The sequence below is a fragment of the Hyaena hyaena genome, unplaced genomic scaffold (assembly GCF_003009895.1).
Source record: "Hyaena hyaena isolate Hyena2069 unplaced genomic scaffold, ASM300989v1 scaffold_510, whole genome shotgun sequence".
In the NCBI taxonomy this organism is placed as follows: domain Eukaryota; kingdom Metazoa; phylum Chordata; class Mammalia; order Carnivora; family Hyaenidae; genus Hyaena; species Hyaena hyaena.
Window position 1 is genome coordinate 1,366,124 of NW_024081141.1, and position 13,860 is coordinate 1,379,983.

Below are 13,860 nucleotides of genomic sequence, written 5' to 3' on the forward strand. Positions count from 1 at the left end.
CACAGATAAATGCTGGATTAGACCACTCCAGTCTGCAAGGACAGCATATTCTGCTTGCTATCAGAAACCCTTTGTTGCCAGGAAGGGTTGGAGATCTCTGTTCTACACACTGCCCACGGCCCCTGGCCCTTTAGCACTAGGAAAGGAGATAGTGGAGAGACGCCCTTTTCCGGTGTCCTGGGCTTCACAGGATAAAAGGAGGCAGCACTCCAGGAGCTCCATCAGAGCTTTCTCTATCCATTGGTGACTGCTTCTCTCCAGCTCTGTCAACTCCATCTTCCCCACCATGAGTCGGCAGTTGAACAGCAAGGCTGGTGGTGACAAGGGTGGCTTCAGTGGACGCTCAGCCATGGTGCTGAGGAAGGGTGTGGGCAGTGTGGCTTCTTACCGTCCAGCTGGCAAAGGACCTGGGGCTGGCTTTGGCAGTCAGAGCCTCTACAGTCTCGGAGGAAATCGATGTATTTCCCTCAATATGGCTGGTGGTGGCCTTCGAACTGGAGGTTACAGCTTTGGGCATGGCTCTGGGTATGGAGGGGGCCGGGCCACTGGCTTTGCTGGCAGCATGTTTGGCAGTGTGGTCTCGGGTCCCATGTGCACATCCATGTGCCCACCCGGGGGCATCCACCAGGTCACCATTAACAAGAGCCTCCTGGCCCCTCTCAACGTGGAGCTGGACCCTGAGATCCAGAGAGTGCGTGCCCAGGAGCGGGAGCAGATCAAGACTCTGAACAACAAGTTCGCCTCCTTCATTGACAAGGTGGGTCTCACAGAGGGAAGGTGAGACAGTCCAGTGAGATGGGGGCAATTCCTGGTTGCTTGGGAGCAGACAGGGTACTGTGGATAGAAAGGTGGTAGCTGGGCAGCAGGAAGGGCTCCCTGATCATAACATCTTGTGAGCTAGGTAGCACAAAGAAATGAATGAATGTGTTGCTTCCTTGGGGGATTTTGCAGAGAAGGGTGGAGAATTGAGTGAAGTGTGGTGCTACCTTGAGAAATAAGTGTTGGGTTTCTGAAGGACAACTGGATGAATCTCTAGCTCTTTAAAGAAGACAAAGAAGTAGCTGGTAGGATCAGCACTATTGGGAGGAGAGGGCTCATGGTATAGAAGAAACACTTGGCTAAGTCGTCAGGAGGAGCATGGGGTGCTGGGTCAAGCAATGGAAGAAAGCTATGGAATTTCCTTCCTCTTCGAGATTTCAGGGATTGGTTTTGTCCAGAAAGTTATGGAATGAGCACTTGTAAAGGGTCTAGTTTGCATAGAATCCCATGAGTGCAGAGTCAGCACTTAAGCCAAACGGCTTTAGAAAAATCTCTATAACCTGGGAGTCAATGGTCTATGTCCATGGACTTGATAGCCTCCATTGTGTTCCCAGGTGCGGTTCCTGGAGCAGCAGAACCAGGTGCTGGAGACCAAGTGGGAGCTGCTGCAGCAGCTGGACCTGAACAGCTGCAGGAAGAACCTGGAGCCCATCCTCGAGGGCTACATCAGCAACCTGCGGAAGCAGCTGGAGACGCTCTCTGGGGACAGGGTGCGGCTGGACTCAGAGCTGAGGAGCCTGCGGGATGTGGTGGAGGACTACAAGAAGAGGTGAGTGCAGCCCACCAAGGTCAAAGTTCATGTTCCCAAAGGCTCCTGGGCTAATCCAACCTCTGTGCCACTTTTTCAGTGGGGAGGGAGCAAGCACCAGGGCCAGGGGCTCACATCCCTCCCCTGGTTGTGGGGGAACAGCCTGCCCTATTTGGTAAGAACTTCCTATCTGGTTGATAGGAAGGAGTTCCATGCTCATTGATCCACTGACTGGTTCAGTGGCCAGTTTAGGGAGCCTAAGAGCCACTTGGATATCTTCCTAGGATCCAGCAAGTAGAATATAAATGAGGCAACTCAGGGGCATAGTCTTGCCACTCCCAACCTGTGCAACTCTAGGAGATCTGCATCTGAGCACTTTCCCAGCTAGTGGGAAGGGGAGGTTACTTGGCCAGGGGGACTGAGGTTTCTGCTATCCTCTCTCCTTGCTCCTAGGTATGAGGTGGAGATTAATCAGCGCACAGCAGCTGAGAATGAGTTTGTGCTGCTCAAGAAGGTAAGGAAGAGAAGAGCCTATGGACTCTGGTCTCTTTTGCACCCCCATCCTAACCATCTCCACTCAGGACTCCAGCCCAGGCCTCCTGGGGATGGGCTGATGCCTGAGTGGGGATGGAGTCGTTGTTCTGGCCTCTAGCAACTTGGAGAGGCAGGACACACACCCAGGCAATGGACAGAGAGACAGATAGCAGAGAATTCTTGCCTGGGAGTCAGGAAATTCTGATCTAGCTTGTGAGACTTGGGGAAACTCATTCTACCTCTTTGGGCTTTGTTTTCTCCCATGTAACAAGCAACATTCCCTTTTTCCTATTTTCAGAAAGTCAGTGGGTATGAGAAAAAGCAATATTGAATGATTTTATTCATCCATTTGCAGGCAAAAAAAAAAAAAAAAAAGGAAATCAGATGGCTCTGGGAACAGGGACAGGGAAAGCTGAGAGATGGGAGTTGTATTGACTGATTGTTCTGGGTGCCTCTTGGCAGGATGCAGATGTAGCCTACACGGTCAAGATGGAGCTCCAGACCAAAGTAGACTCTCTGGATAAAGACATCAAGTTCCTCAAGTGTTTGTATGATGCGGTGAGGATGCTCCTGCCCTTCCCCAACCCTGCCTATTGCCAGCCAAGGGCTTCACTTCACTCTTCTCTTGAATGTCAATAAGAGGGATTTAGGATAAACATAATGAAGTCTGTTTTGATAGAAAGGTGCAAAACTCTGCACTGTGAGACCACGAAAGTATAGGGTCTTGATCTCCAGAAGCCATGTACATAATAGACGATCCCCCCTGGGCTATGATAGTGACCTTGTGCGCAGCCAGGAAAAAAGGACTCCATGAGGTCCTACTCAAGCACAGATTCTTAACCCTGTGAATTATGGGAAATGCCATCAACTGCCTGCTCCGCATATGGGGTGTACCCTGTGGCTGTAAGCCTTCTCCCTCGGCTGCAATAGACAGATCTGGGGCAGGCACTTCTTCCCACCACTTCACCCCAAAAGACTAATAGGCAGCAAAGAAAAGTTGGGGGACCCTGACTCTGTCCTCACCTCTCAATTCAGGAGATGGCCCAGATCCAGACTCATGCCAGCGAGACCTCTGTCGTCCTATCCATGGACAACAACCGGGACCTGGACCTGGACAGCATCATTGCTGAGATCCGAGCTCAGTACGAGGAGATTGCCCTGAAGAGCAAGGCTGAGGCTGAAGCCCTGTACCAGAGCAAGGTGGGCACCAGAGGGATCGCTGTCCTCCACTAGCCTCTCCTCTCCTGGGAACGGACACCTCCACCAGTAAATTCAAGAGCCATCTTTGTAGATGTGCTGAAAGAAAGAATGATTATAACCAATGCTTTAGCCACATCCTACTCAAAAAGAATTCTTAGTAGAGACTATTATCCAAGATAAAACATAAAACTGGTGTGGGTGGGCATATTCAACAGAGAGGCACAGGCAATCCACTGACGGAAGAAAAAAGAGAGGTGTTCCTGCTGTAAAATAAACGTGTTTCCAAGGATTAGGGCATGTCACCATTGGGCAGAAGAAGAGTAACGGATATGGAGGAGAGTAGCTAGGAGAGACCCAGGGCAGGGAAGGGAGGGAAGAGGAAGCCCCAGGCTCTTTCCTGATCAGTGTGGGGAGACTTTCAAGAGGAAGAAGTGAAAGTCTAGGAGTCTTCTGGGCGATGGGAATTATGCTTGGAGAAGACTCTACCTGAGTGTTCTTCAGGGTTTCACACCTGTTGTGCTCTGACACCCCTTTTCACGTTTGTTAAATCCCACCAACAGCAAAGATCACAGGTTCCTTGTCCCCTCTCCATGGCTATGTCATCCCCTCTTCTCTGGAGGAATAGGAAAGGGGAGAGGGGAAGATATGAGCTACAAGCCCTGAACCAACAATTCCACCATCTTAAGGGTACACATGACCCTCAGTTTCCTGGCCCTCACTTGTCACTGAGAAAGGGCTATGGGAGAATTTATGTTCTGTGGGGACAGGGACCTCACCTATCCTGTTCACTGCTACATCCTCAGTACCTGGAGCAGAGCCTGGCCTCTGCAGATGCTTCTGGAGAGATGTGCTAAATGAGCATCTCTTCTTACATTTCAAAAGTGCTTAAGAAATGTGACTTGCATCTTTCTTTCATCCAGCTGAGGAAAGACTGTAGGCAGGGCAATGAGAAAGGATGGGCCCAGCACACAGGTTCTGCTTAGAGAAGGGGGTGGACTTCTTGGCCAGAACCACCACCAAACAGCTGGAAGGGTGCCCAGGCCCCGGCTCCATCACCTCCTGCTCAGGAGCCACCTCCTCTGGCTGGTCCCAGCTGTGGGATTGTTTGCTCAGGACCCTTCCCCTACTTCAAGTTGAGGGGCAGGGGGTGTAGTTCTGACTCATAACCAACTTTCTATCTCTGGGAAACCAGATCCAAGAGCTGCAGCTGGCAGCTGGCCGTCACGGTGATGACCTCAAACACACCAAGAACGAGATGTCAGAGCTGAACCGGCTCATCCAGAGGATCCGGTGTGAGATTACCAGTGTGAAGAAGCAGGTGGGCAGAATGTCAGATTCTTTGTGAAGTCCAATTTCATCCTCTGCAATGGAGAAACTGGAGCCCACCCTTAACAGCAAATCCCCTAACTTGGGCTTGGGAGCAACCTCAGCTATCCACTGTCCCTCTTTCCTACCTTCCTCTGTACTCCTGTGGTCAGAGCTGGCACTCTGCTCAGAATTGGGAATGCCTTGAGCTTACTTCATCTGACTACCAGTTCACAGATGAGGACGATGGGCTGGAGAGGGAAAGTGACTTGTCCAAGGTCTCCAGTTTGTTTTAATAGAGCCAAGATTAGAAATCAAGTTTCCTCCTCCCCACCCCCCTCTCTCTCAGACCTTTTCTGTGTGCAACAAACTTGCTGTACATCCCCTTCAGATGTGCTCTCTGATGGCAGGTCCCACACCTCCTCCTCCCACTGGACGCTTAACACACATGGGGTGGGGGGGGATGCATCCCAGGCCCCTCCATGGCCACCTTAAGTTCCTGCCCTCTGGATGGGGCGTAGTCCTGGTGACTGAGGGAGGGACAACTGCAGATGAAGCCCTCCTGGGTGGCCCTGCCCTGTACCACGTAGTGTGTCCACTTCCACCAGGGAAACCTGTCTCACCTGGAAGCAGCAAAGTTTAAACACCATATCAGTGGGGAGATGATTTTAAGGGGGTGGGGAATCCTTCCTGTCCTGGTCCTCCCCAAAGAACCAGGTCAACTCTGCTAGTGACAGGGTTACAAAACTGAAAGATTAGAACCTACTCTCCTCTCTGAGGCCCTACAACCTCCCCTCCAGGCAGTGTGGGGGAGCCCAGGGACAGCTTTTCTCTCCATCAGTACATGGCATCACAGTGCTGTTAGATGTTTGTCAGAGTCCACTTTGTGAGGTTGTAGGTGTGATATTTAGGCCTTTAACCTCCTGCTCTAAGGGAAGCCTCCTTCACCCAATTCAAGCTGCCAAGAGGGGAGCTCTGAGCCAGACTCTCCCTGCAGAGTGCTGGAGTGGTCCAGAAACTCTAGCAAGGGTCCCGACTGGGAGCTGTCCCGCAGACAGGAATCCGACTACAGTGGCTCCTTGGCATGCTGTCTGGTCCTTAAAGGCATCCTGGCTGGGGTCTCAGCATGATTCTTCTGGACCTTCTGTCCTTTGAACCTGTAGCCATTGGTGGCCTCCGACCCCAGGGACTAGACAGTTTTGCAAACTTCATTTCTTCCTATGTTCATAAAATGTCACTGCTTCAACAGCTTCTCACTACAATTCCTGTAAATATCCATCTGTAACAGAAAATAGAGGAGACCCAGGATCTAGTGCTGGCTCTGCAGCCTTTAATCGCTGTTACCTTGGGCCTCATCTGTAAAGAATGGGGGTTGTGCTACCTAACCCAGAAGATCTAAAAACTAATTTGCATTCTGATATCTCCCTATTCTTTGGCTTTCAGTGTGCCAACCTGGAGACAGCCATTGCCGATGCTGAGCAGAGGGGTGACAGCGCCCTGAAGGACGCCCGGACCAAGCTGGATGAACTGGAGGCCGCCCTGCACCAGGCCAAGGAGGAGCTGGCCCGAATGCTGCGGGAGTACCAGGAGCTCATGAGCCTGAAGCTGGCCCTGGACATGGAGATCGCCACCTACCGCAAGCTGCTGGAGGGCGAGGAATGCAGGTGAGGTGGGGGTAGAGGGAGAGAGGGAAACTGGGGATAAGGGGCTGTGGGTGGCCTCTGCTGGGCTGGAGATATTTGGGAAGTGGAAGATGAATAACATGAGCACAAGGTGGTGGTTTGACTGGGGAGCACAGTTTCCCTTCCTTCCTGTGAGGGAGGTCAAACATGAAGCATACAGCATGGGGGGGGGGCGGGCGTGCTGTGAAAATAGCAGGTGGGGTCACACAGAAACCCCAGACCGGGTTTCATCACTAGCTTTGCCACGCACGGGCTCTGTGGTCCTGGTAAATCATTTAGAGTCTCTGCATCTCTATGTTCTCACCTGTAAAATGGGATTATACTCCAGATTGTTTAAAGGATGAATGAAAATAATCTACATGTTAAACCAGGTTCCCATCAAGGTTTGGCTGAATGTAGACACTTCCCTGAGGTTTTATCTTTCTCTAACTTTCTGTCTTACAGGATGTCTGGTGAGAATCCATCGTCTGTGAGCATCAGTAAGTGTCCCTGACATATGAGTTGGGTGGGGACCCTGGCTGGATGGAAAAGCTGGGGACACCAGGACAGGGCGATGCCACCTCCACTAGCGGTTCCCCTCTCCCCCCACCAATCTGGGAGTTTCTGCAAGTGTGTTTTGAAGCTTCTCTGGCTTCAAAGGAAACCTATTTCCCCTTGTCCCATGGAAACAGGGACTGATTCATGCCCACCCCATTTCCTTCTTGTCTCTTCCCAGGGCATTGCCATCCAGAGAGGGGGTTAAGAATGTGCACGGGTACAGGGGTGCCCGGGTGGTTCCGTTGTTTAAGTGGCTGACTCTTGGTTTCGGTTCAGGTCATGATCTCACACTTTGTGAGTTCGACCCCTGCATCAGGCTCTGCAATGACAGTGTGGAGCCTCCTTGGGATTCTCTCTCCCTCTAAACAAACAAACAAACAAACTTTAAATAACAAGTTAAAAAAAAAAAAGAATGTGCACTGGGGGCCAAAGGGTCCGAGAATCTCTAGGACAGGAGCTGTGTCTGTCCCATGTGGTCCTTGCCTCACTTGGACCCTAGCACATCACATGGTTTCTGTTGGTCTTTGTGATGTTCCTCGGCTGCTAAAGGTTGCTGGGGGGTGAGGGGAAATCATTCCTTCGCTGACTGGCCCTCCCTGCCCTTCTTCTCTGCTCTTGGCCCTTCTTCCTCAGCTGTCATCAGCAGCGGTGGAAACAGCTACTACCACCCCAGCTCCTCTGGCAGCTCCGATGTGGGGCCCGGCGGCCTGGTGGGTGGCTCCTGCAGCACTCGGGCCGGGCAGTTCAGGGCCAAAGGGGCACGAGTGGGAGAGCTCAAGGATGCTGGGGTGAAGAGCACCCCTGCCAGCGCTCCCACCAAGAAGGCCACACGATAAGCTCCTGGCACCTGGGAGAAGAGATGCCCTGACCGCCACCCCGCCTGGAGTCTGCTGTCCCCACCCTCCACCCCTGAGCCCTGGAACTGTCTGTAGTGCACTTGGCCACCTGTGCCGTGGCTCCCCTGACTGTCCCGTTTCCTCAGGTGCCGCCTGGACTCTGTGACTTCTTGTTTCCCCTGCTGCCTTCAGCTGGCAAGAGGCTTTGGGGCACAGGCTCCAGTTACCTTCCTGGCACTGGGAAGCTCCCGTCCTTCCCAGAGGGAGAGAGGAAGAGAGCAGGGGAATCAGGAGGGGAGGGGAGGGGGAATAGCCTTGTTGTGCACTGAGGCCGAGCTAGAGGATGCCTGGGAGGTTTTCCTTTCCCTGCCAGTGCCGGGGGTGAGCATGGAGACGTGCACCCAGGAGGCCAGCGGTCAGCCAGCCTTTGCCTGTCCCCTCAGAAAGTTCTTTGCCAAATGACTCCATTATTTAGGAGAAAATGTGTGTACTCTCAGACCACCAGCTGTACCTGTCTTCACAGAGCCAAGTGACAGAAAACATAGGGACCCCCTACCACCTTGGGTCACCCACCACTCCTCCCTTACTGGTAATAGCAACTCCCATCTGCTAAGCCCCTGCTATGTGCAAGGCTCCCCACATGTGTTGCCTGTCTTTCTTACCCAACCTGCAAGGTGGATTCAATCAGCATACTCAGGACAGAGGAGAAGCCCCATCCTCTGAGAGGCTGTAGAGCCTGTCCCTGCGACCCACAAAGTACCAGGGCCAGGAATGGAGCCCAGGTCTGGCTGACTCCATGGTGTATTCTTTTCATGGTGTATCACTGCCTGGTTCCCAAAGGGAATTTTTTGAAACCCATGGTTCTTTCGATGCAAGCAGCATGATTATGTTGCCTTTTGGTCAAGGCCTGTGGCTATGTGATTTATCTTGAGTCCTCTACCTGGGGCTGTATCCTGCTGCTTGTGATTCTCGATTCCTGTTGCTATGAGCTCAGTGAGGGGAGCTCTGTCTATCTCTGGTGGTACTGCCCAACTCAAGAGCCATGGCTGTTGATGTAAATATTCCTAAAAATGGTGACACCCAGTTCCTCTTTTGGTTGAGTTAAGGACTCTGGATTCCTGCTGTATATTCAATAAACTGCCCTTGAGTGATATCAGAGGTACACTCTTGTCGGTGTGTCAATCTCACCAAATTGCCTACCCTTAATGATTGTGGGCCCCGCCCCATGCACGTGCACAAGCCTTTAGAGAGTCTGGAGGCAGATCAGAGCAGGCTGCTCTGGAGGTGATCTCAGGCTGATGGGAGAGACAGACATACATGCAAAGCCATGTCCTCATACAAATCAGGGAATGGCAGCCTCATGCAGCGATGCTGAGAAGAGACCAGGATGCAGAAGCTAAGCAAAGAAGGCTTCCTGGAGGAGGAGGGAAGTTTAATTAAATGACTAGAAAGATGGGCACATCCTGGAGAGAGAACTTAAAGCACACCATCATAGTAGGTTTGAGGACAGTTTTTTGTGCTTATTTTGGTGTGGGGAGTGGGTGGGAGGTCTTAGATTTTCTAAAGTGAGCAGTGGGGCTGAGTGGGGTTCCAAGTCCCTCAGCTTCGGTCTGCAGAATTCAGCCCTCTGGTTGGCTTTCTGATGCATCTAGTATCATAGGTGTGCCTGACATGTTTGCCCCTCCAGCCCTCAGGGTAACGGACAGGCCTTGTGAGGGTGGGGCCTCTTGTCCCAAGCTGCCGCCTCCATCGACCTCACTGTGCCTTTGATGTATTAAGGAGGTCCCTTCTGTGTGCGCCGAGTTGCAATAAACCTTGGGAAGCAGAAGAGCCCAAAAGTCTGCTGGGCTTTCTGCCCAAATGCCTCTCTGGTGTCACCGCCGTCGTCACTGTGGGTACCAGAAATAGTGCCCTGGGAGTTATGGGGGTTCTGTCCCAGCTCAGCCACTAACCATCACCTGTTGCACTCAGACCAACTGATAAAAGCTGTGGACCTTTCGCCGTGAAAAAGGCACAGAAGTATGTCTGCATGTCCAGAGATTTGCAAACCCACAAAGCCTGTCCATGGACTCTGTGGGTCATGAAACCCAGGACCAGAAAACCCTAAAGCCCTTCCCATCACTGATGCTCTGCCTTTCCCCAAAGACCAAATTCCCAGTGACCTAGCAAGAAGGGTGTGGGTGGATGGAATCCATAACCTGAAACAGCCTTTAGACAAACCCATGAGAAATTCATGGGGTTACGTCCTCTAGGGCCACAGTGCAGGCATACCTCTGACCACTGGGTGGTGAGGCCTGGGTGCTGTGCCCAGAGGCCAGGTAGATGTGATTTTGAGGGACTGAGGTAACTTGCCTGTGCCAGGGTGTTGAAGAGGGTAGAGGGGCAGCCCCTCTGGCTGCAGTTTATCCACTTGAGAAATGGAGAGATTCTCTGTCATCTGGGGCTGAATTAAGATCCTGAGAAGTGTGCAAGGGTGACTGTGCTGTTGCTTTGGAACTCAATTTGGAGATTCCTTTGAAGCCCAAGAGGGGAAATCATAGAGGTAGGACCAGTGGTGACCAACTTCTCTTCCATAGGTCTGACTTTAGCACACAGGGAAAAGAGACCAGAAGGAACGGGTGTGCATGGAAGTTTGGGTTGGAGAGCAGCTCAGGGGAGTGAGGGAGTGTCTACACTGTCTGGGAGGGTAAGAATCTGGTTTACTTGCTTTGTGTAGACCTCCAATGAAGATCCATTGAGGAGCTGAATCATCTACCCAGGTGATGCTCACACTCTCACGGCTTCTGTGCATGGCTTGTCATTCACACCTTTCATCACCTGGCAACTCTCATTGCTCCTTTGAGATTCCATTCAGGTACCCACTCCTTCTCGAAACCTCTATGAATCCTTAGGCTGGGCTGAGAGCCTATTTTCTAGGATCTTGCGGTGCCCAATGCTTACCTCCAATATGACATTTCCATATGTAATTGAGATGATCTCTCTGTGTGCCTGATTCTATCAGTGTCAGACTTGGGGGTTTCAAGGCCAAGGACTGGCCTTATTTTTTTCTGGGCCCTACACTTAAGGGAGCTTCACCTAACAGAGATACCTAGGAGATAATGCTCTTAGGATCTTTTTACCTAGCACAAATATGTTCAAAAGATTTGGGGGAGTAAAACTCATGCATTTCTGGCCTTTTGACAAGGACACCAATACCATGCCTAGATGTGCAGCACAATTAGCTATCCATATGCCAAAGATTGAAGTTGGATACCCACTTCTCATCATATACAAAAATTACATCAAATGGATGAACAAGCTAAATATAGGAGCTAAAACCATAAAGACTTTAGAAGAAATATGGGAGTAAATCTTCAAGACCCTGGATTTGGCACAGGATTCTTAGATATGACACCAACGCATGAGCACCTAAAGGAAAAACAAATGAGGTAGGACTTCATCAAAATTTAAAACTTCTGTACATGAAAGACGCTATCAAGAAAGTGAAAAGAAAACCCACAGAATGAAGGAAAATATTTGAAAATCATATACCTGCTATAGATTTAGTATTCAGGACATATAAGAAACTCTTAGCACTTAACAAAGAACAAACAACCCAATCAAAAATGAGCAAAAGACTTTAATGGACTTTTCTTTTTCTAAGAAGATATGCAAATGGCCAAAGAACACATAAAAAATGATGCTCAACACAATTAGTCATTGGGGAAATTCAAACCCAAACCATAGTGAAGTTCCATTTCACACCCAGTGAGAATAGATGTAATAAAAAAATGGAAAATAAAAAGAGTTGGCAAGGACGAGGAGACATTGGAACCTTTGTACATGGCTGGTAGGAATGTAAAATGGTTCATTAATTGTGGGAAACAACTGGGCAGTTCCTCATAAAGTTAAACATAGAATTGTCATATGAGCAATTCAACTCCTTGGTGTGTATATCCTAAAGAATTGAAAACAGGCGTTTAAGCAATTTCATGTACATGCACGCTCATAGCAGCACTGTTCTCAATAACTAAATGCAGAAACACATTGCTATGGTCTGAATGTTTGTGTGTCCCTCAAATTCACATATTGAAATCCTAACCCCCAAAGATGGTGAGATTAGGAGATGGAGCCTAATTAGGAGATGGGGAGGTACTTAGGTTATGAGGGTGGAACCCTCATGAGTGAGATTAGTGTTCTAATAAAAGACATCTTACAATGCTCCCTAGCCCCTCTACCATATGCGGACATAGTGAGAAGTTGATGGCTATGAACCAAGAAGAGGGCCCTCTCCACAACGCAACCATACTGGTACCTTGACTGGACTTCACAGCTTCCAGAATTGTGAGAAATTAATTTCTGTTGTTTATAAGGTACCAGTCTGTGGTATTTGTTATAGTTGTTACAGCAGCCTGAAAGGGCTAAGATATAGCCCAGATGTCCAACAATGAATGGATTTTTAAAAATCTGCTATATTCTTTGCAATGGGATGTTATTCAGGCATAAACAGGAATGAAGTACTGATACACGCTACAATGTGGATGAATTTTGAAACCATGGTGCTAAGTGAAGGAAGGCAGACACAAAAGGTCCCACAGTGTGTGACTCCACTCATACAAAATGTCCAGAATAGGTGATCCATAGAGACTTGGCAGTTGCAGGGACTGGGGGAGGAGCAGAGCCTGCCAGTGGATAGTGCATTTCCTTTTGGGGTGACGAAATGCATGGACCTAGACAGAGTGGTGGTTGACATTGTGAATACACCAAATGCTACCAAACTATTCATTTTAAAGTGGTTACTTTTATGTTATGTGAATCTCACCCCAATAAAAAATGAAATTTTGGGATGGAGGGTAGCAAGGGAAAGGACAAAGAAACCATGTCCCCGGACTTTACTTCCAGCCTTTCCCACCATATGGCAAATAGCAACCTGGGATAAAGATGCGGGAACGGTTGGCGCCAGTAGGGGGGCAGAGATAACTAGCCCTCCATTTGATTGGCCAAGAACAAGCCTGGGGGATTTGCTAGCCTGTCTTCCTCTGTCCCTGGTATGTGGCCAATGCCTGGGCCAGCATGGTTGCTAAGAAGACGGAAGTCACAATGTGTTCTCTGCCTTCTGGAGCCGAGGCCGCTCTTCCCCATCCCCCTCCCTTGTGCCTTTCCCTCTGCCTGGAATCTTCCCATTTTCTCATCTTCACGAACATTCTCCCTCAATTCCAAACTTGGTATCATGCACGGCTCTCATGGATTCAGCCACGTGCATTGGCAGAGAAGATCTCTGTGAAACGGATGCTCTGTGGCCTTGAGAAGTCACCTTGTCCATTCTCTTGCCCGCACCCCCCCCCCACCCCAGCTCCCAGGAAGGGATGTGCTTTCAGGCCCAACTAGCCAGAATTTCTACTTTCATGTTTTCAGGGATGTTCAAGGAAGGAATGAATTTGATTCCTTTGAATGGTCATCAGCTGGGAGTCACCATCCCCCCCCCACCAAGGCTATTATTAAAAAAGAATATCATGAAAATGGGACAGCCACCTGTGGGCCACCAATGGACAGGAGCAGAGAGCTAGTCCATCAGGGGACCCTTGTCATCAGAAGCAGTGTATACGTGCACAGACACACGCTCATTGGCCCACAGACCCATGTCTTCAGAAGATTCTCAAAATATGTAACAGCTGGTACTGTCAGGCACTAGCCCATCACCGTGGAGGTCAGCCACCCACCACTGGGACAGCCGGGCCACTCCCTGCTAGCTGGCTGGACACCCATTCTGCTCATGTGCATGCTCACGACCACCCACGCACAGACGTGCTCCCACACGTGTCCTCTGACACATGTGGGAGCACGTCTGTCAGCTGGTATAACCTTGGAGCCTGGGACCCCAGGAGCAAAAAAAAGCACTCCTTGGCCTTGGAAGGACCTCATAGGTCATTTTGGAGGGATGCATCCAGGACATGGGCAATAGGGTGAGTGCAGGGAGGCACCACCGACCTTGAAGGGCTCTGGGGAGGCTACCTAGAGGAGGTGTGTAGTGGTTTGTTTTAAAGGATAGGACAAGGCAGAGAAGGACAAATATCATATGTTTGCACGTATAGGAGGATTAGGAGGAACTTGACGGAGGAACAAGGGGGAGAAGAAGGGGGTAAATGGTGGGGAAGAGGGAGAGAGGCAAACCCTGAGAGACTCTTTTTTTTTTTTTCACTTGATTTGTTTTTCTGTTTTT

The 13,860-nt window shown here is 50.2% G+C and overlaps 1 protein-coding gene across 1 annotated transcript; it reads left to right on the forward strand.

Moving 5' to 3' along the window:
* The first annotated feature begins 286 nt into the window (after positions 1–286).
* On the forward strand, positions 287–7,661 carry LOC120247246 (keratin, type II cytoskeletal 74-like). Its single transcript, XM_039255077.1, has 9 exons — positions 287–757; positions 1,374–1,588; positions 2,021–2,081; positions 2,564–2,659; positions 3,137–3,301; positions 4,494–4,619; positions 6,050–6,270; positions 6,733–6,767; positions 7,459–7,661. The coding sequence occupies exons 1-9, from the start codon at positions 287–289 to the stop codon at positions 7,659–7,661; spliced, it is 1,593 nt and encodes a 530-aa protein (XP_039111008.1).
* Positions 7,662–13,860: the final 6,199 nt, after the last annotated feature.